This window comes from Neomonachus schauinslandi, chromosome 10 (genome assembly GCF_002201575.2).
Source record: "Neomonachus schauinslandi chromosome 10, ASM220157v2, whole genome shotgun sequence".
NCBI classification, from domain to species: domain Eukaryota; kingdom Metazoa; phylum Chordata; class Mammalia; order Carnivora; family Phocidae; genus Neomonachus; species Neomonachus schauinslandi.
This window is the reverse complement of record NC_058412.1, coordinates 75,823,042-75,842,831: the sequence shown is the minus strand read 5'-3', so window position 1 is coordinate 75,842,831 and position 19,790 is coordinate 75,823,042. Positions and strand designations below refer to the sequence as shown.

General features: G+C 57.4%; 2 protein-coding genes across 2 annotated transcripts; both read right to left on the bottom strand.

The window, feature by feature from the left end:
• Window positions 1-3,596: 3,596 nt before the first annotated feature.
• Window positions 3,597-7,970, bottom strand: OXER1 (oxoeicosanoid receptor 1). Its single transcript, XM_021701204.1, has 2 exons — window positions 7,940-7,970; window positions 3,597-4,998 (listed from the first exon to the last, which is right to left on the bottom strand). The coding sequence occupies exons 1-2, from the start codon at window positions 7,968-7,970 to the stop codon at window positions 3,962-3,964; spliced, it is 1,068 nt and encodes a 355-aa protein (XP_021556879.1). The 3' UTR covers window positions 3,597-3,961.
• HAAO (3-hydroxyanthranilate 3,4-dioxygenase) lies at window positions 7,404-19,608 on the bottom strand. Its single transcript, XM_021701205.1, has 10 exons — window positions 19,241-19,608; window positions 16,074-16,152; window positions 13,831-13,914; window positions 13,413-13,519; window positions 10,733-10,822; window positions 10,373-10,416; window positions 9,953-10,098; window positions 8,211-8,279; window positions 7,940-8,022; window positions 7,404-7,830 (listed from the first exon to the last, which is right to left on the bottom strand). Exons 1-10 carry the CDS (start codon window positions 19,318-19,320, stop codon window positions 7,752-7,754), a joined length of 861 nt encoding a protein of 286 aa, XP_021556880.1. The 5' UTR covers window positions 19,321-19,608; the 3' UTR covers window positions 7,404-7,751.
• Between the last annotated feature and the right edge of the window lie 182 nt (window positions 19,609-19,790).

Here is a 19,790-nt window from a genome sequence, read left to right as displayed (position 1 = left end):
CTGCTACTTGCCTTTTGACCTCAACTGCCGTGCACCTGCTAGGGGCTGGTTTTGATCCTGCCACCACAGGACTTTGCAGCTGTGGAGCCCTCGGTGGATGGCCAGTCCCTGTCTTTTGGGTCACATTCTAAATGTGGTGAGCCTAGTTGGCTCAGCCTGCCTTGCTCCCTGTTCCTAACCTTGTGCCTAGGCCACCTCCTCTCTTGCTTCAGTGACCTCAGCCTTCCCTACATGCCAGCTCTTCTCACAGTGCTGTGCCCTGTCCCAGAGATGCTGTTCCCTTTGCTACTTTTCCTTATCCTCCAGGATTGAGCTTGCATGCATCACTTCGCTGACACTAGGCAGTTAGCTCTTCTGTGCCCCCAGCTATGCATTGCTACGTCCAAAACCTGGGATTACACTGGCTTGGGTTGCATTTGGTCCACTTGTAGATCAAGCCTCTCCCAGGCTTGGCCTGGAGGGGTCAAGGTCAGAGTCCGATCATTGGCCTCTGTAGCTTCGTGTGTGGCCCCTGGTGGGAGCCCAGTAAATGCTGGATGATGAGTGGCTGTGGGCTGTCAGCCCAGCCTTTCCTGCTCTCCCCCTGCACAGAAGTCCCCAGAGTAAACTCATGGATGCCATTTGCTGTCTCGGGATATTAGGAGAAAGAAGAGAAAGCCCTGCTCCAAACTCACACGAAATGGTGCAGCTCACCCAGGGGACCAAAATGATGTTTGGAACCCAAATGTAGGAGATGGGGTCTTTACTCATCCTGCCTCCAGCTCACCACATACCACCATGGGTGCTGCCGCCGCCCCCACCTGTAGGAAACCCTACACTTCATCACAGTTTGCCTTCCTCTCCTCTTCCATCCCTTTTCATTCCATCTCCCCCTCCCTCACCATGTAAAAACTACCTTCCTCACTCAGTACTCTGGCATCTCAGTTGTTCCCATCTCCAAGCCCTGGAGCTGGGTGAGAGCCAGAATCACTGTTCCCATTTCATAGATGGAGAACTATGTCAGGATCAACGTTAGGACCAGGAAGGCCTTCCATGCAGCGGGAGTGTGGAGGCAGCCTGAGTCCCTGCTTGTCTCCCATGAGGGACATCCAGACTCCCTGTAGAGAGGGCTTTGTGAAGGGCGGGATGGCCCAGCTTGTCAGGGAGGGGGCAAGGAGGATCCCGGGCAGGTCAGGAGTGGGCCCAAACTGTGACTGGTGTCTACTCTAGGGCTCCTCAAGGGGAAAGACAGCACTGCAAAGAAGCTATGGGAACCATTTGGGGGAATGGGGGCCGGGCAAGTGAGCCCAGCGGCTGAGAGGGTGGGTGGACATGATGGTGCAGTAGATGAGAAGGGGCCAGTGAAGAGAAGACGGAGGAAATGGTACACGGAGCCCCACTTGCCCATAGAGCCACCCTGGCCCACAAACGCGGGAAGAGATGGTACCAGATGGAAGGTGCCTGGCGTTCAGCACACAGTGCATGTTTGTGCCCTGGGGGTGAGGCTCCATGAGAACGTGCTCAGTCCCCAGCCTCCAGTCTGACTTGGCAGTTCCAAATCTCAGGCTGAGGTTGGGCTGGCCCAGACTTGGCCCGCTCCTCCCCATGGCAGAGGGTGGAGAAGTGGGGAGTCCCTAGGAGTGGCTCTACCAGGGTCAAAGAGTTGGCAACAAGGAGGGAGGTATGGAGCAAGGGGCCATGGAGGGCAGAGAGGCATGAGGAAGCCCCTTGCAGGGCCCAGGCAGCACACCCTTGCTTTGAGAGCAGCTGGGGAGTTTTCAGAAAAGGAAAGCAGGCTGGAGACATACCAGGGAGATGGTATCCATCCAACCTGTTGTCCCCCAGGGCACCTCCCTCCACCTGACATGTTCTCCATCTCCCACCCCAACATCCGCATTACTCCTGGGTGCCTCCCTCCCGGGGCACGGGTGACTCCTAGGCTTTGGCCTCCATTCCTGAGGACTTGTACCAGAGGGAGAGTGTCCCTGTCTGTGACATGAGAGGGTTGGACTTGGATTAAAACTCCAAAGGGAATTGGGGAGATAGGACTTGGTGCCCTCATCAGACCCTGTACCTGAGGTCTGGAGGCCTGTGGCTGAGATGGTAAGTGGAGAACCAGTTCCATCCTCTTCTGTCCCGCCAGTGGGGAGGGCATATGTGCTCATTCTTCTGAGGTGGCCAGGGTTGGGGGCACATGGGGTTCAGGTGGTGCATGTTCGGGACCTTACTGACCTCTAAGTAGCCCTTTGAAAAGCCTTGAAGGCTCTGCCTCACCCTCCCCCAACCCAGATTAGAAAATTTCTTGTTTTCCAGGATACAATTAAGAGATTGGAGTAGAAAATGCGGATTGGGTCTGCACAAGTATTTTAGGAATTTGTCCTAAAAGCCGTTACTAGTCAGTGACTTCCCCTGTGGATAGAAGGGCTAACCACTACCCCTCTGCCCCCCGCCCTCCCCTCCAAAAAACCCCCCAAATTCATGCCAGGTATACACCTTGTGCCTGGGGGACAACAGATGGGTTAACCCAGATGGCTTGACACTGACCACAGGCATACCAAGCAGAGCAAAGGAATAGAGGTGGGCAACATGGCTTTGGTCCTGGAAGAGGGCTATGAACCAGCCCTGTGACTCTGAGGCTCCTGCCCTTAGCTGGAGTCCTGTCCTGCTTAGGTAACTGTCACCCCAGGTTCCAAAGCCAGGGAAGGGTACTTGGGGCTGAGGAAAGCCGTGGGAGGAAGCCCGAGCTGAGCCAGGAGCCTGACCTGGATGGAGGGCAGCACTGAGTCCTTGGTGCGCTGGGCAAGAACTCAAGGACTGCAGAAGGGGAGCTGAAGGCCAGAGAGGAGCAGGGGTCTCCCAGGGATCAAGATGAGCTGCCCTTCCTATGACCCGGAGAAGCATTCTGCCTAGAAGGATACTGCAGTCCTCCAGGAGCAATGTGGAAGGATGGTGCCCTGGGTGGCTTCCTCACTCTGTCCCCAGTGTTTCCCTTCCTCCTGGGGCACTCACTTTGAACCCTATTGACCCTGGGCCAGATGGTCCGAAGACATTTATTGGGTTTTCCTTAGAACAGCTGAGGCAAACTTGCATTTTCTTTTTTTTTAATTTTTATTTTTTATTCTTATGTTAATCCCCATACAGTGTTCCATGATTCATTGTTTGTGCATAACACCCAGTGCTCCGTGCAGAATGTGCCCTCCTCAATACCCACCACCAGGCTAACCCATCCTCCCACCCCCCTCCCCTCTAGAACCCTGTTTGTTTTTCAGAGTCCATCGTCTCTCAGGGTTCGTCTACCCCTCCGATTTCCCCCGCTTCATTCTTCCCCTCCCGCTACCTTCTTCTTCTTCTTTTTTTTTTTCTTAACTTATATTGCATTATTTGTTTCAGAGGTACAGATCTGAGATTCAACAGTCTTGCACAATTCACAGCGCTTACCAGAGCACATACCCTCCCCAGTGTCTATCACCCAGTCACCGCATCCCTCCCAGCCCACCCCCCACTCCAGCAACCCTCAGTTTGTTTCCTGCGATTAAGAATTCCTCATATCAGTGAGATCATATGATACATGTCTTTCTCTCAAACTTGCATTTTCAAAAGGAAGTTTATTAGCGTTGAAAGGGACAAGTTAGAGATGACGGAAAATGTGGCTGTCCGATCTCCAAAGCAAGACTTGTGCTCTCAGTCCTCACACTCTGGCCCCTGGACTGGGCAGCGGGGTGGCCCTTTGTCTGGAGGGGAGCTGTCACAGCCCCTGCCTGTCTCCACCTGCCATCGGGCTCTTTCCTGTGCTCTGGGGATGTCATCTGGGACACACTGCTGTGTAAGGTCAAGACCCTTTCCTTCCCCTGCCACCCACCTGGCTCCTGCAGATGTCCCGCTGGTTGAGGCTCCCTGTGCTGGCAACCTTTTCCCTCCAGGTAGAGCCTGGCCGTCCTTCCTCCTGCGGCCCTGTGAACCCCCAGTCCCGGGAGGGGCCTCCTTACTCGAGCGGGCCCTCCAGCGAGACCTCGGCCTGCAGCTTCTCCGCAGCCTGCGCCTCCCTAGAGGCCTCCCGGCGCTGGGCGGAGGGCTGGTAGGAGCTCTCGTCAATGGCTGGGCCCTGCCAGCCCTGGCTGAGGCCCAGCAGGGCCCGGACCTGGCGGAGGAAGTTGGGGCTCGAGAAGCAGTAGAGCACGGGGTCCAGGACACTGTTGAGGTAAGTAATGGCCAGGGAGCTGTGGAAGAGCTGTGTGCAGAGGTCGAGGGCGTGGCAGGCATGCAGGCGGAAGGCCACCATGGAAGCCATGCCGAAGACGACGCTGGGCAAGAAGCAGATGATGTAGACGGCCACCACCGCGGCCAGCAAGCACATGGCTCTCCGCGGGCCCGCCTGCCCCCCCAGGCTGCGGCGCCAGATGGTGAGCCTGATGTTCACGATGGCAAAGAGGATGAGGGCCAGCGGCAGGAAGAATTCCAGCATGAACAGGGCCTGGTGCCAGCGAAGTGAGGCCGAGGACTTCACGCCCAGCCGGTAACTGAGGCAGGAGTGGTCGGTATAGGCAGCCAGGAGCAGGTGCCCGTTGAGGAGCAGGATGCCGGCCCACAGCCCCCCGGCCACCCTGGCGGCCGCCCACACGGAGGCCCGGCTCAGCACGTGGTGGGGCCTCACCACCTTCAGGTAGCGGTTGAGTGCGACGGCCGTGAGGAAGACCACACTGGCCGAGCGGTTGGTGGACAGCATGAAGAGGTTGAGCTTGCAGGTGGTGGCCCCGAAGCGCCAGTGCTCCTGCAGGAAGTAGTAGTCCACGCGAAGGGGCAGGTTGATGATCAGGAGAAAGTCGGCAACGACCAGGCTGACCAGGAACACCGTGTTCGACGTCCAGGGCCGCGTGTGGAAGCAGAAGATGAAGAGCGCCAAGCTGTTCCCCACCAGGCCCAGGACGAACTCCATACCCAGGATCGGCGCCAGGAAGGCAGACACGGTGGGGGAGAAGGCTGGGAAGCAGGAAACCGTGGCCTCTCTGGTGGCCCCCAAGTCTGTGGTGAAGGCTGAAGGAGAGGAGGAGAGGAAGGGAGGGAGGGAGGTGGGGAGGGAGGCAGGGAGAGCGGAGGGAGGGAGAGAAAGGAGGGGAGAGGAAGAGCTCAGGTTATGAGATTCCATGAGAGAAGTTTCCAGGCTTTCTACCCCTGCAAGAGTGTTCAGGGCAGAGTGGAATGATGCTCACTACCAGCTAGTCACCACAATGACTCAATATCCTGGGGTTTTTTCATCAGCATCCTTGCAGCCACTGAGAAACACCCAGCCAAAGGGGAACCCTGCAGCCCTACCGCCCCTCTCCCTCCCCCCACACTGAGTGACCTGGCTGCAAGGTCTCTGAAGGGCGCGGGGGGAGTCTGGGCTGCCCCTGGCACAGGAGGAGAGCAGGGCTCAGCAGGGGTGAGACGGAGGCCCAGGGAGAACCTAAAGTGGGAGGAAGGCCCAGCTGGGGTGAGGTGGGGAAGAGTGTCCACAGCGCCAAGGGCTCAGACATTTGCTTGCCCGAAGGCCGGAGCTGGTCCTGGCAACCCATAGCTCTCAGGGTCATGCAGGCCACCCTGTACACCCCCGCCCCCCCCATGTACAGATTGGGTGGCTGCCTCCCTGCCCCCACCAGCTCTGGCAGCAGGGAATGTGGAGCTAACAGGATGTTGTCCCCGGAGAGGGAGGTGGGGATTCCAGCCAATACCTTGACCACGTGCTCATGGCCTTGTGGCATAAGCCTGTTTGTGCCCTGCCATCCCCAATTCCCGATGGTCCAAAGTCCATGTCCCCCACGAAATACCCCCCACACGCAGAGAGCTCCCCTGCCGGTAGAAACTGGGCTCCTGCCCCAGATAGAACAATCCTGAGAGCCTTCGAGATGCCCTGTCCACTGTCCGCCCCCCTCCATCCGCACCCAGCATTCACCACAGACAGGGCAGTAGATTCCGGGCTGTCTTCAGGCAAGGTTTTCCTGTTCCTCTACTGCGTCGTGTTCTCAGGAGCCCCTGGGGCCTCGGACTCCTCCTGACGTGGGACAGGGCTGAGGAGCCTGCGGCTCCGGGCTGCAGGACCTGACACCCGCCCTTGCCGGCTGGCTACGGTCAGCAGGGTGCGTGCGTGCCAACCCTGCCTAGGCCTCCGGGCTTCAGACACAGTGGCCATTGGCCTCTCTCTCTCAGAGCCTCCAGGCCTCTCTCTCCTCTGTCCTGGGCTCCCATCTGGCCAAGGCTGAGGGAGACAGGCCGTAAGAGGCTGTGACCACAGGATGCCGGGTGGTGAGACCACCAGCCTGAGCTTTGAACGCAGACAGGCCTTGTTTGGAAACAGTGGCTTATTTGCCAAACGTCTCCGGGAACTCCCTAGCACGGAGCTAATGTTCAGAAAAACAGAAGATCTCATTTTTGTTATTTTCTCAGGTTAGGTCTGTCCTGGGCACTAGGGACAAGCTCGTCTTCTCCTGGCCGCCTGGCCCTGTGCAGTGGGGGGCTCTGCGGGACATTCCCCGTGTTCTCTCCTGGGGGAACAGAGCAATACCCTGCTGCGGCCCACGTTCAGACTAGCCTCTGCCTTCACCTCCTGGACTGTGTGAGTTTGTGGGGGAGGCTGCCAGTGTTTCTTCTTGGCTGGTGGGAGAGGAAAGCCTTAGGGGTAGAGAGGTGGGCACAGGCCCTGGGGCAGAAACCCTTTCAGCAAAGCCAGGTTCCCATCTGCTTTCAAAACAGATGGCGGAGCGAATCAAGACAGTGGGCCACAGTGGGGGAAGGCAGGGTTTAGCATCCATGTTTTCCAGAGGAAGCTTTGACCCTAACCAGGGACCTGTTCCATCCAGATCCCACTTCGATTACCCCCACCTGCCACCCCTTCTGGACTTCTCACTGAAGTCCCAGGAAACCGGGCTCTGGTCTCCGCTGGAGGTTCTGGGTTTTGTCTCTACCCACGGCTGCTTCTAGGGTTCCTGGCACTCCTGAACCCCGCAGAGCACCCAGGAGCCTTCTGGGTCTTTGGACACAGCGACTGTACATAGCGGTGGGAGCGTTACCGTGATCTTCATGTGCTAACCGTGGTTAATTCTGCGTGGTGGATCTTGGGTTTTTAAGTATTTTTGTTTTCTATGATTAGTACACATCACTTGTTACTGGGGAGAAAAAACCCAACAGACACTATTTTTAAAAGCCATGTAAAAAGAGTAAGCGGGAAAGATTCAAGAGGGGGACGGACAATATGAGCTGTGTCCCCAGGATGAGCACAGGACCGGGAATGGATGGGCCACACACACACAGTGAAGAGAGCCCCTTTACGAGTAGGGACACCCACTAACAGACCGTCCGCACATCTACGTGCACCTGGTGCCCCTGACACACCACACGCATGAGTCACAGGAGTACAGGGGGTCGGCCATCCATGACAGCCCGTGTGCATGCAGACATACAGGTGTTTGTCCACGAGGAAGCCTTTATTGAGGGCCCTCTGGGTAGCAGGCAAGTGCTGCCCTGGGCCTGTGGGGACAGGGATGGAGAGGTAGTCCGGCCTCCATCAAGGAGCAGACCGTGCAGGGCAGTGGGCAGAGGGCTGTTAGAGGAGAAGGGGCACCACCATCCCCCCAAGAGCCTGGCATCTCGGCCGAGAGGACAGGAGGAGGGTGGATGGCGATGTCCAGGGCCCAGCTCCGGGGACACAGAGTGGCTCAGCAGCGGTACCTCCAGAAGCACAGCAGGCAGGGGAGTTATGTGGGGGAGGGAGGCACTGCTTCGGGGCCGCACCCAGAGGATCAGCCCAGGGGCTTCTTGCGGGCGGGGTCCTGGGTCACAGCCAAGGCCACAGAGCCCTGCCCTCGCTCCCAGGTGTACCTGTGGAGACACAGGTGGGCTGGGGTCAGACAGGTGGGCCCTGAGGATCCCAGGGGAAGGAGGGTGGTCCCACAGCTTGGGGGGGCGGCAAGTCCTCCCGTGCACTCACGCGTTCCCGGCTGGCACCAGAAGGCTGTCATCCGGGGACAGGCTCAGGTGCTGTTCCCCCATCGTCACCACAGAGGAGCCCTCCTGGGAAAGAGGAGCAGGAGAATGGGAATGGAGGCCGTTGGGCCTCAACACCTGTCCAGGGGTCCCTGAGTCTGCCTTGGCAAGGAGGCCCTGGGAGCCACTCCAGGCTCTGGGCGTTCAAGGCCCAGGAGCAGCCTGGTCCCCATGGGCAGGAGGATGTGCCACCCTCTGTCAGGGGCCCCACTTGCCAACTGCCACAGCCACACATCCACGTCCTGTCTCGGGCCTTCGCTGCTGCCTTGTCCATGGACGATCACCTGGCAGGAAGCGACATACATCTTTCTGGTGCTTCGGCCCCACACAGGAGATGGCCTTGAACCTGCCCCCCAGACGCTAGGCCCGCAGCACCAGGCACAGCCTATCTTCATGTGTAGGGCCAAGACCAGGACTTGGAGGGGAAGGCTGCCCGGCCGCGGGCCTCCCTGCTGCCTCCCTGCTGAGCAGCACTGCCCGCCGTCCAGGACCACGCCTGCCTGCCCTTCACATGCACATGCGCATCGGATGCCTCGGCTGCCCATGCCCACGACTGCTGACCCATATGAAGGCATGACTGCCAGGGGCACGCTCGGGACACACGCACTCGTGTGTGCACGGCTTAGCGTGGACTCGTGTATCACACACAGAGCTCTCCAAAGAGTGCCCACCTGCCTTCTTCCATGGGATTCTGGCCTGAGGAGGAGGGAGATGGGAGGGGACGAACTTTTTGACCTGCATCAGCCGGCAGCTACTGTGCAGGTCTCGCTCCTGCTGGCCCAGAGTGGGACTCAGTAGATATCTGTTGGCATAAACTGAAGCAGGTGGGAGCAGGCGTGTGCACGAGGCAGAAGGCAGCACCGGGAGGCCAGCTCGATGCCGAATGCCATTGCCGTGATGGGCTGGGAGGGGCTTTGTGGCGTGCCCCTGTTTTCACAGCCCTGTGTAAGCTCAGGTGTCTGTAGGCCCGAACTTTCAAGGCAGGTGTGTACCCAGGGAGCATCCCTCCATGAGGGTGTCTGATTCAAACTGCAAGGTATGCGCCCATGGCAAACTGTAAAGCACAAACAAGCCCGAGCCTTGCCCCTTGTCCAGCCCAGGAGACCTGTCAGGACCTGGGCACTGCCTGCTACTCCTGCCATCCAGCCATGGTGCTTGCTGCCCCCACTCCCCTGCCCTGGCTCCTGCCAACCTCAGCTACTTGCAGTGCCAGGCTATTGCAAGCTTCCATGCGTTTACCCATGCTTTTCCCTTACCTGGAATGCTCTCTCAGCCTCCCTTTCTTCCTTTTGCAAACTCCTATATTTGCTTTAAAATGCAGCTTACACGTCACCTCCTCCAAGAAGTCTTCCCTGACTTCCCTCCCAGCCTGGGTTCCTCCTTCATTGTCCTATGGCTTCCTGAAGCTTCTCTACCAAATAACATACCACCTGATTGTGGTAATTGTTGATTAACTAGTCTGTTTATCACACCATACACTCTTTGAGGCAGTGACTCTTTTTCTCCTACCAAAGCCTGAAACATAATAGGCATTCAACAAATGCTGAATGAAAGAAGGCCAACTTTGTTTGGGTGGGTCTCTCTCTGTGCACCTCTCCACCCAACCCTCACTGCCAGGCACCTCTCTTCCTTCCGGCTCCCCAGGCTGAGACTGGCCAAAAGTTCAGGAATTCCTAGTAGAAGGATAACTCTAGACCCCCAGGAATCGGTCAGCCTATGGGGCAACCCCCCACTCTGAAGGCAAAGAAAGACTGCTTGAGACCACGTAGCCTCCACTCCTAGCAAAGCCGTCACTCTCTGAGTCAGGCAGGAAACAGGAAGACCTCTGTTTGTGTCAAAACCTCTGAAACTCTGTGTGTGTGTGTGTGTGTGCGTGCGCACACGTGTGTGTGGGTGATTAGTTCCCATTTCCTAGGGCTGCTGGGTAGATGCCCTGGATGGCCCAGGGCCTCGTTACCTGTGTCTCATAGGTGTCCCCAAACAGGCTGAGGGGTGTGCCTGCCTGCAGCTGTCTGTGGTGGCCATCCAGCCAGGCCTCCAGGGACATGGGCTCCATGACAGATCGTGTGCTCAGGGGGAATGGCGGTTCCTGGAGCAGCTGGTCTGCGCCCACAGCACAGCTATGTCAGTGGCCTCTGGCCCGGCCCGCCCAGGGCCCCAGCAGGCCCAGGGCTCCCAGCTCTGAATCACCAGGATGGGCCCTGGATCCAGCTCGAGCACCAAGCAGCCACGTGGGGGACACTATTTGGTGCCATTGTCTCGTACCTTGAGTACTGGGGCAGAGAACTCAAAAGGAGACTGGTACTCTGGACCAAGACCCATTCTATTCTGGGAAAGCAGAGAGGGAGGGAGAAAGGCGGTTCCCTGGGGGGCTCACCAGGGATGGGCTTTCCTGTTTTGTGCTGCTCAGAGCTGAAGAACCTGCAGGGAGAAATGGGGAGGAGGACGAGTGGCCAGCATTCCCGAATGAGTGGCCAGGGAGACACACAGTACACACACACTCATACGCTCTCAGGTGCAGGAGCCCACACTCTCATGGGGCCCTACAGAACTCGATGGAGGTCCACCCTCCCCTCCCTTCCAGCCCAGGCCCTCCCACCCTGGGAGGGGCAGACTTTCCCCCCACATCCCAGGCACGCTGGCCCCAGTGTGGTGGGCACTGCTGGCTGGATCTGCCCTCCCCAGCCAGAGCAGGGGGCCTCAGAGAGCAAGGGGCAGGGACCGGGCTGGGGCTCACTCCTGGATGATGGGGGCCAACTGTGTGCCAAGGTCCTTGCAGTAGAACCACTTCTCGAACAGGACGTCCGTGGTGTCCTCCATGTAGTACCTGCCAGAGCAAAGGACAGGTAACCCAGCTCCCCACCTGGGTTGCCTCGGGGCGGCTCTGCTTGTGGAAGTCTGGACCCTGGCTAGCCCCGCAGAGCTGGCCGCCGCTTCACCCTGTTAGCACAACCTAGTGTCCAGCGCTCACTCACCCACCCCTGGCTCTCCCAGAAGCACTATGTGCCCCAAAGTCGGTGGGCTATTATCGACCCCATTTGCATTCCTGGTTCCCCAAACAACCATTTACAAAGTGGATAGAACTCTGAGGCTCGGAGAAGCTGGGTAACATGGCAGAGATTACAAAGCCTGTGAGTGGTGGGTGCAGGACAGACTCGCGACAGTCTTAGAAACACAGACAAAAAATCAATAACAAGTGTCTTCATTTTCCCAGAGAGGAAGCTGAAGCTGAGCCTGAATACAGGGCCTGTGCAAGGAACCTTATGGAACCAACATGCAGAAGATACCCCCCAGATGAGGTGTCCTGCTCCTTTAGGAGTCACGGATGCCTTTGAGAATTGGAGCAAAGGCTGGGCCTCTTCTCCGGAGGAAAGTCCACCTGCGTGTACACATAGCCTCTCCGAGACTCTCGGAAGCCCACCCAAGCCCCAGCCCGGCTCAGTGAGCAACTCCGCCAGGCCTCAGGCCCCTGGTGTGTGCAGCACTTTGTTGACTGAATGTCTAAGCCTCAGGCCCAGCTCCCACGGCCAGGCCCACTTTGTCCTTTTCAGCTTCTCCCGAAAAAGAGAAGTGGTCCTGCTTATGGGACATGGTTTATAGACACCCAGCTCATCCTAAGTTCTATCCTGGGACGGAGCTGGACACCAGAAAGCTTGCCTTCAGAGTGGCATTTTTAAAGTTGAGTCCCTGGCTTTTTTTTTTTTTTTAAGATTTTATTTTTCCATTTGAAAGAGAGTGAGAGGGGGAGGAGCAGAGGAAGAAGCAGACTCCCCACTTAGCAGGGAGCCCAATGTGGGGCTTGATCCCAGAACTCCGGGGTCATGACCTGAGCTGAAGGCAGATGCTTAACCAACTGAGCCACCCAGGCACCAAGTCCCTGGCTTTAATTAAAGGTCAAAAGCAGCCAGGGGCGCCTGGCTGGCTCAGTCAGTAGAGCCTGAAACTCTTGATCTCGGGGTTGTGAGTTTGAGCCCCATATTGGGTGTAGAGATTGTTTAAAAATAGAGTCTTAAAAAAAAAAAAAAGGTCAAAAGCAGCCAGATGAAATCTGTTATAAATTTGCTGTAAAAATGTTATTGAGGACGGGGTGCCTGGGTGGCTCAGCCACCCAGCTGAATCAACTGACTCTTGATTTTGGCTCAGGTCATGATCTCAGGGTCATGAGATCGAGCCCTGCATTTGACTCCGTGCTAGGCATGGAGTCTGTCTCTCTTCTTCTCCCTCTGCCTCTTCCCCCACATGCGCATGTGCAAGCTCTCGCTCTCTAAAATAAATAAATTAATAAATAAAAAAAAAATTTTAAAAAGTGTTATTGAGGACACTGTCCACTGTCACTAAAAACTCCTTTCATAAAGCCCCATATGAAAGATTTCTTTTGGAATTGAAGGCCAGACATCTGTTTCTACAACAGTAGGTTAGTATTATCATTGTGTTTTTGAAAAGCATTGAATAGTATAAGGAATGCTCAGGAGTTTTTTAAGTAAAAAAAATCAAAATTCAACCCCATGTTTGCTAAGACTTCAATGCTGTAAGGTGTAGATATGCACAGAAAAGAGGCAGGATGGAAGGTTAACAAGCTTTGTTAGGTTTAACTGGTAAGATGACAGGGTTTTTTTTGGTTTTCTCTTTATTATTGTTCATTTCATTTCATTGAGACGTCATTCACATTCCATAACATTTTCCCTCTTCCTGACATAGTTTTAACTTTATTTGCTTTCTTTTACTTTTCCTGACTTCAAGACTGAACGTGTATGACTTTGCTGATTACAAAAAGGGGAAGCGTTAAAAAATAATCCATTGTAACAGGAGATGGGGGCAAAGTATCCTGATCTCAGGAACTTGTTGAGAAATTTTAATTTTATTAAAAAATACAAAAAATAGTTTCGCTTGGGGCGCCTGGGTGGCTCAGTTGTTAAGCATCTGCCTTCAGCTCAGGTCATGATCCCAGGGTCCTGGGATCGAGCCCCGCATCGGGCTCCCTGCTCGGCGGGAAGCCTGCTTCTCCCTCTCCCACTCCCCCTGCTTGTGTTCCCTCTCTCGCTGTGTCTCTCTCTCAAATAAAGAAATAAAATCTTTAAAAAAAAAAAAATAGTTTTGCTTTTGGAAAAATCTGTGTCCCTCGGAGCCACAGGCTGCATCAGATAATAAGTGGGTGACAGATTGCAGCCCACTGGGAACTCAGCTCCGGGAAGAGTCGCCGCCCCCCACGTGGCACCAGTGTTTGTCCCCTCCTCGGTGCTGACTCACACTCCTATCTAGACCATCCTGACCCTAATTTCCTATTTCTCTACAGTGCCAGCGCGGCTGCCTTCTAGCAAACTCAACTTCCCTGTGCCCAGTCTTCTTATCTGTAAAGTCCACACTTGCGGCTGCTTGCCCCCGTCTCTGCCCCGGATGTCCGGACAAGGCCCATTTACCTGAGCCCATCTAGCTCCGTTTTCAGCCGCCTCCGTTCGATGACCAGTCCCATGGTGTTGGCAAACCTCTGTGGAGAGTGGGGTACCCCAGCGGGCAGGAGGAATATCTGCAGTGGTGGAGACAAGGTGCTAGCAAGCGTGCAATGCCCTCCAGGGACCTGGGTGCCCGCAGTGTCCTGGCCTCCCCAGCCGGCCCACGGGGTCCGGCAGCCCCCCTCTCTGCTAGCCTCTAGCCCGGAAGCAGAGGAAATGTCAGGCCTTGTGAGGATGGGCAGCTCACAGGAGGAAGTGCCCAAGGGCCAGGAAGGGAGGCAGGACAAGCCAGGGAGGACACACTCCAACCAAAGCCAGCATGAGTGGACCATGGGTTCCTGCTCTTTGGTCCTTCACCTTCCCATGCCCTGGGGCCCAGGCTCACCTCTCCCTGCCGAATGGTCACGGCCCGGTATTTCCCTCGCTCCAGGACTTGGAGAACCATGTCGCCCTCTAGCTGGTAAAACACCTGTGGGACAGGAGGGCAGACAGGCTCAGCCCCTGCCCCCTCCCTCTTCCAGGTCCTTGGCCTGAGTTCTGACCCGGACACCTGAGAAATTTCCTGAAGGCCTGTATAAGCAGTTCTGTCACTCCTGCTCTGAGGCCCCAGTCTCCCCTGACGTGCTACAGACCGGAGTGCTAGGGCCACAAGACGAACTGTATCAGCTCAGGAGGATGTTAAACCGAATCTGGCCTCCAAGGCCTTACAGGGGTGGGGGCGGTCCAGAGAGCCAGTGTGTATTAAGCCTCTTCTCTGCCCCCAGCTCTGTGCACACGCACACTCTATACATATGGACTCCTTCCCCCAGGCAGGGGCCAGTGTCCCCATGCGCTGCATGGAAACAGGCTCAGAGAGGTGGCACGATGTGACCTGCCTGAGACCCCACGGTAGTAAGAGGCAGAGCCTTCAGCCCAAGTCTGGCTGACTCCCAGCCCAGGTCCCCTTGCATCTGTGCACCCCAAGAGAAGGAGTCGGGTAAATGGAGTACTGTGTGGTGGGTGGTGGAGCTGGGGAACCCGAAGGGCTGTTGCAGAAGCCCGAGCTCAGCAAGGATGACGATTGGGCTCAGTGATGCCTTTTCTCTCACCAGGGAGGAACCTGGACAGCTCCTACAGCACAGCCTGGGGAAGAACAGCAGGCACAGAGAGGAGGCTGACCCTCAGCCCTGTGGCCTCCCAGGGCCTGTGGCTGGTACTCTCCCCGACCCCAGGATGAGAACAAGCTGGCACAAACCCACTTCTAGCCGAGTTCCTCCCAGCCACCTGAGTGTCCCTCCTGAGAGGGGCCGCCTACTCAGGCCAGCCTTCCTCATCCGTCAGCCACTCAGCTGAGTCACTGCTTGGCCTGGACCCCTCAGTGGACACCCATCCACACTACCAGAGCAGCTTGGGGAGGCCCAAAAGTGGGGTGTGGGGCAGAGGCGATCGGGGCCAAGGGAAGGCAAGAGGGAGTGAGACGGGAAAGGTGGGTACTGACACCAGGGCTAACAGAGTGGAAGCCTTGGGAAGGCAAGTGGAGGGGCCTAAGGCTGACTGAGGCAAGCAGAGAAACCCGCAACCGGTCTAGTCTACCGCACGGCGCGGTGGCCACTCCCAATCCAACCCTGTCTCCCTGTCTTCTCTCGGCAGCTTTGGCTATTCTTGTTGATTTTTGCCACAGAGGAAAACGGTCTCCCATGAGGTGTGGTGAGAAGTGGGTGGCTGGGAGACGTGAGGGGTTAGCTGGCCTGCTCTGGGAGGCTTTTCCCTGCTGGCCCGGGGTCCTCACTCCCCTGCCCGCCCCGCCCACTAGGTGCTCTGTAAATATTTGTTGAGTGAGTGATTCTCCTGTGCTCCCTCCAGTCCCTGGCTGTGGCTGGGAGGCCAGGGCTGGGGGTGGAGGCTGGTGACCAATCTGGACTCTGGACCTTGAACCCCTGTGTCAGGCCCCCCACGGTGATGGGTGTCGGTTCCGTCTACTCTTCTTTCGTCACCAGAGATCCTGAAAGCTGGAAACCCACCTGTGTCCCTCCCTCAGGGGGGCCCATCTTTTTCTTTTTAATTCTACTTTTGTTTATTTATCTTGGCGTAGGTAGGTAGTACAGAAACACAGTTCAAAATTCAAGGTACAAAAGGGTATTCGGTGCAAATTCCCCCCACCCGCCCTCCCCCTCCGTTAAACAGCTCCCAGGAACTCGTATGTCTTGGGCCCTCCAGATAAGGAGGGGACCTCCCGGCCCGACCCTTTCCAGAGAACTCAGCTCCCGGGACCAGAGTGGAGCACCCAGGTCCCTGTCAGCATTTGGGTCTCATTTGGGAGGCCAGTCTTCCATATTCAGATTCGAGGGGGAGGGCACCAGGGCGTCGCGCCTGGCACATGGATGGCCAGGGGGTGACGCCCAGCGGCTCGAGCCGCCCTCTCACACCCACAGAGCCTGGGCTCTTTCCTGGGGCTCCCGCAGCAGAGCTGGAGGATGGGGCTGTCACTGTGTGCCCAGCCGTTCTGCCCTGGGATTTCAGTAGCGCCCCCTTCATCCATCAGCCACCTGACCACCCCCCCCACCCCTCCTGTCCACTGGCTCTGGCTCTTGCTTGGGAAGTGTTCCCCTCCTCCAGGGCTATTAAAGAAGGGGGCAGTAGCAGGCCTACCTCCTCACCCTCCTCGATGTGGTAGTCCTTCCTGACGTTGGGGCCCCCGACGAACATGACTTTGAGCTGCTTCTGGTGCCTGCAATGGACAAGGGGAAGGAGGTCCTGAACCAGCTTGTGGAACAGGACAGGAGGGGTGCAGGGGCCCGTGGGGGGCCTGGAAGGAGCCTGGGTACACCTGGGAGAGGTGACAAGGCTATTTCTATAACATTGCCCCTATAGTCTCTGACATTTGTCCCCTCCCTTCTCATCTCAGTATGGCTATGCTCCTCCAAGTGTGTGTGTGCGCCTGAGGCTGTATGTGTACGTGCGTCTTTCTGTATCTGTGTCTCAGGGGTTTTGTGTGTGTGTCCCCGACATCCTCTGACCCGGTAGTGGGGAGCAGTGTGGTGGCAGATCTACCGCTTCATCACCCAGGATCCCGGGCCTCGCTCAAGACCTCCAGTTACAGGAGAGCAAACTGTAGGCACCACTTCCTGGGCTAGAGGCAGCGGAGGGGTAAGATGGCCTTTATCTGACTGCCTCTCCCAAGCCGTCTGACTGGGAGACTCTGCTCCCTGCAAACTGCTGGCTTGAAGCTGTGAGACACCTGGGGAAGGAAGTGGAGAGGAAAGTTGGATGCAGAGCCCCTGAGGCTGGAAGCACTGGGGGTCCTGGTGGTGTGGGAGTGGGAGTGGTCTTGGGGAGCAATGGTGAGAAGGTGGAACGAGGTCACCCCAGGCTTCAAGAACTCAGCCAAGGAGTTTGGTCTTGGCCTGAAGGGTGCCAGGGAGCCTAGGAAAGTTTTTTTTTTTTCTTTTAAGTTTTATTTAAGTAATCTCTGCACCCAATGTGGGGCTCGAACTCAAGACCCTGAGATCAAGAGTCACATGCTCTTCTAACTGAGCCAGTCAGGTGCCTCAAAGTTTTGGTTTTTTTTAAGATTTTATTTATTTGACAGAGAGAGACACAGCGAGAGAGGGAACACAAGCAGGGGAAATGGGAGAGGGAGAAGCAGGCTTCCTGCCGAGCAGGGAGCCCAATACGGAGCTCGATCCCAGGACCCTGGGATCATGACCTGAGCTGAAGGCAGACACTTAACGACTGAGCCACCCAGGAGCCCCAGTTTTTTTTTTTAAATCAACTTTCCTGGGATATAATTTAGATACATATGGAATGAGCCCACTCAAGAACTACTTCCACCCATCAGCCAGATCATATCCCTTCTCTGCTCACCCCTCCCCACCGCAGTGTCATATGGCCCCCTCACCCCCAAATTCCTATGTTGATGTCCTACCCCCAGACCTAGGAATGTGACCCAATTTGGAAATAGGGTCATTGCAGATGTAACTGGTTAAGCCACAGTGAGGTCACACTAGAGTAGGCTGAGCCCCTAATCCTTATTAAAAGGGGAAATTTAGGGGCACCTGGGTGGCCCAGTCAGTAAGCGTCTGCCTTTGGCTCAGGTCATGATCCTGGGGTCCTGGGATGGAGCCCCCCATTGGGCTCCCTGCTCAAAAGAGTCTGCTTCTCCCTGCCGCCTCCCCCCCCCGCCACTCGTGTTCTCTCTCTCACTCTCTCTCAAATAATAAATAAAATTCTTTTTTTAAAAAAAAGGAGGGGGGAATTTAGACACAGACACATCGATGGGGAGAGTGCCCTGTGAAGATGAGGATAGAGATCAGGGTGATGCAGCAGAAGCCAAGGAAGGCCAAGATCGCCACCAAGCCACCAGGAGCTAGGAGAGGCCTGGGGCAGACTCTCCCTGACAGCCCCAGCCAACATGGGGTGGGGGGCCGCAGCTCTGTCCCACCCTGTGGCCCATTATGCCGGCCTGCCTCCAGCCCTTGTCTGTTTGTACATGTTGGCCACTTCCTCTCACCCAAATGTCAGCGCCCCAAGGAAGTGACCGTCAGTTTGTTGTCTGTTGCATCTGCAGTGCCCGGAACAGTGCCTGGCACATACTGAGTGCTCAGTGAACACCTGCTGAACGAATAAGGCAGCGCCTGCATTTTGTGATGCTTAATACTGGGGCCTAGCCGGAGGCCTGGGTGGGGGGTGCCTGGAGGCAGGGGCAGCCTGCACCACTCAGGCTGGAGGTGACAAGGGTGGCCCCAGAGCTGTGGCCAGAGGGCTGGAGAGGAGCAGAGAGATGCGAGACACTGTTGGGGCACCCTGGGGGGTGCACAGGGATGAAGTGGAGGAAAGGGGTGAGGGCCACGACAGTGGTAGAAGACACGAGGCCCCTGGGTGGGGTGGGGGGCGGGTGGCCGTGAGCTGGTGGTGGTGCTACACGGTGACCAAGAGTGTGGACTTGGGAGTCAAGCTCTTCCATGGGCTGGAGTCTGGACCGCGGCCCATACTAGCTGTGGGACACTGGGAGAGTCACTCATTAGAATCCCACCTCCAGGAGCTAGTGTGAGGACTAGGTGAGGGGGTGTAACAACACTGGGCACGGCCTCTGGCTTGTCGAGGTGTGCCAATGCAGCTGTGTGGTTTGGGGTGCCGGGCCGTTGGGGATGTTCTGCAGACCTGGCAATGTGAGCCAGGAGCTGGGGAGCACACCAGGCCCGGCCATGGGGCCCAGGGCAGGGGAGGGAGGTGAAGGGGCCACAGGGGAGGGCCCAGGTCTGCTGGAGAAGGACTGCTGTGGACCACCACCGGCCCTGCTGGGTGCTGTGGGCAGAGGTGGCCAGGGACGGCCTGGTGGGAGTGTGTATGCCTGCAAGGAGGAGCCTGGGGAGAGCACTAAATCAAGATCTTCCTACAGGAGCTGACCCTCCACTTGCCCTCTGGCTGCAGGTTCTACTGCAATTCTGGGACATCAGAAAAACCACCCTCCCCAGACTTCTGTCACTGGGGGGTTGGAGAGCTATTTCTAAGCCCTGGGGACAGGTCGGTGACCTGCCATCTGCATCTCTCCTAGTCTCAGTCACCCAGCCATCTTCAGAAGTCAAGGTCACAATCTCCAGGGCACAGTCATCAGAAAGAGGAACAGATGAGGGTGGGGGAACCCGGAACAGCCTGCCCTCCCCATCCCCCGCCGAAGGCACAAGAGGATGGCAGCCCCTTTCTGCAGGCTCCTGGGTCAAGGAGCTGGGGGCTGGAGGGTGAGGGATGAGGGGTGCGGACGGGGGACGGGAGGTGGGGGCAGAGGGCAGGAGGAGGGCGGCGTGCCTGGGACTCACAGGAGCTTGTTGCAGACCGGGGGCAGGAAGGAGGCTCGGTTCTCCTCCAACCAGGTCTTCACCTTCACGGGACGCGCCATGGCAGCCCGGGAGCCCACTCTGGAGCCAGGTGCCCCGGCGGGTGTCCGAGGGGTGCGGCTCTGCCCAGCCGCCCATTGGCCGCCTCGCGAATCGGCGACCGGGGGGGGGGGGGCCAAAGGGCGGGGCAATGCCCCCCGCGCCGCCCCCACGACGGTAGCCCTTGCCGGACTTTGGTCCCGGGCCCGCCCGTCCCCCGCGCCGCCCCGGGCTGCCCCCGCCCAGCCCCGCGGCCTCCGCGCGGAGGAAGCGGGGCGCCGGGTGGGGGCGCCCCTGCTTTCCGCCGGGTTCGGGCTCAGCCCCCCTCACGTGCCGGGGCTCCCCGCGAACGTGAGCGGTCCCCTGTCCCCAGGCTTTGCGCCTGGACCCCGCGGAGGCCCCGGAAGACAGACTACGACGGGAGGAAGGCGGGCTTGGAAATCCGAGCACGTGAGTACGGAGGTGCTGGCCCTGGACGGAAGCCTCGGTTTCT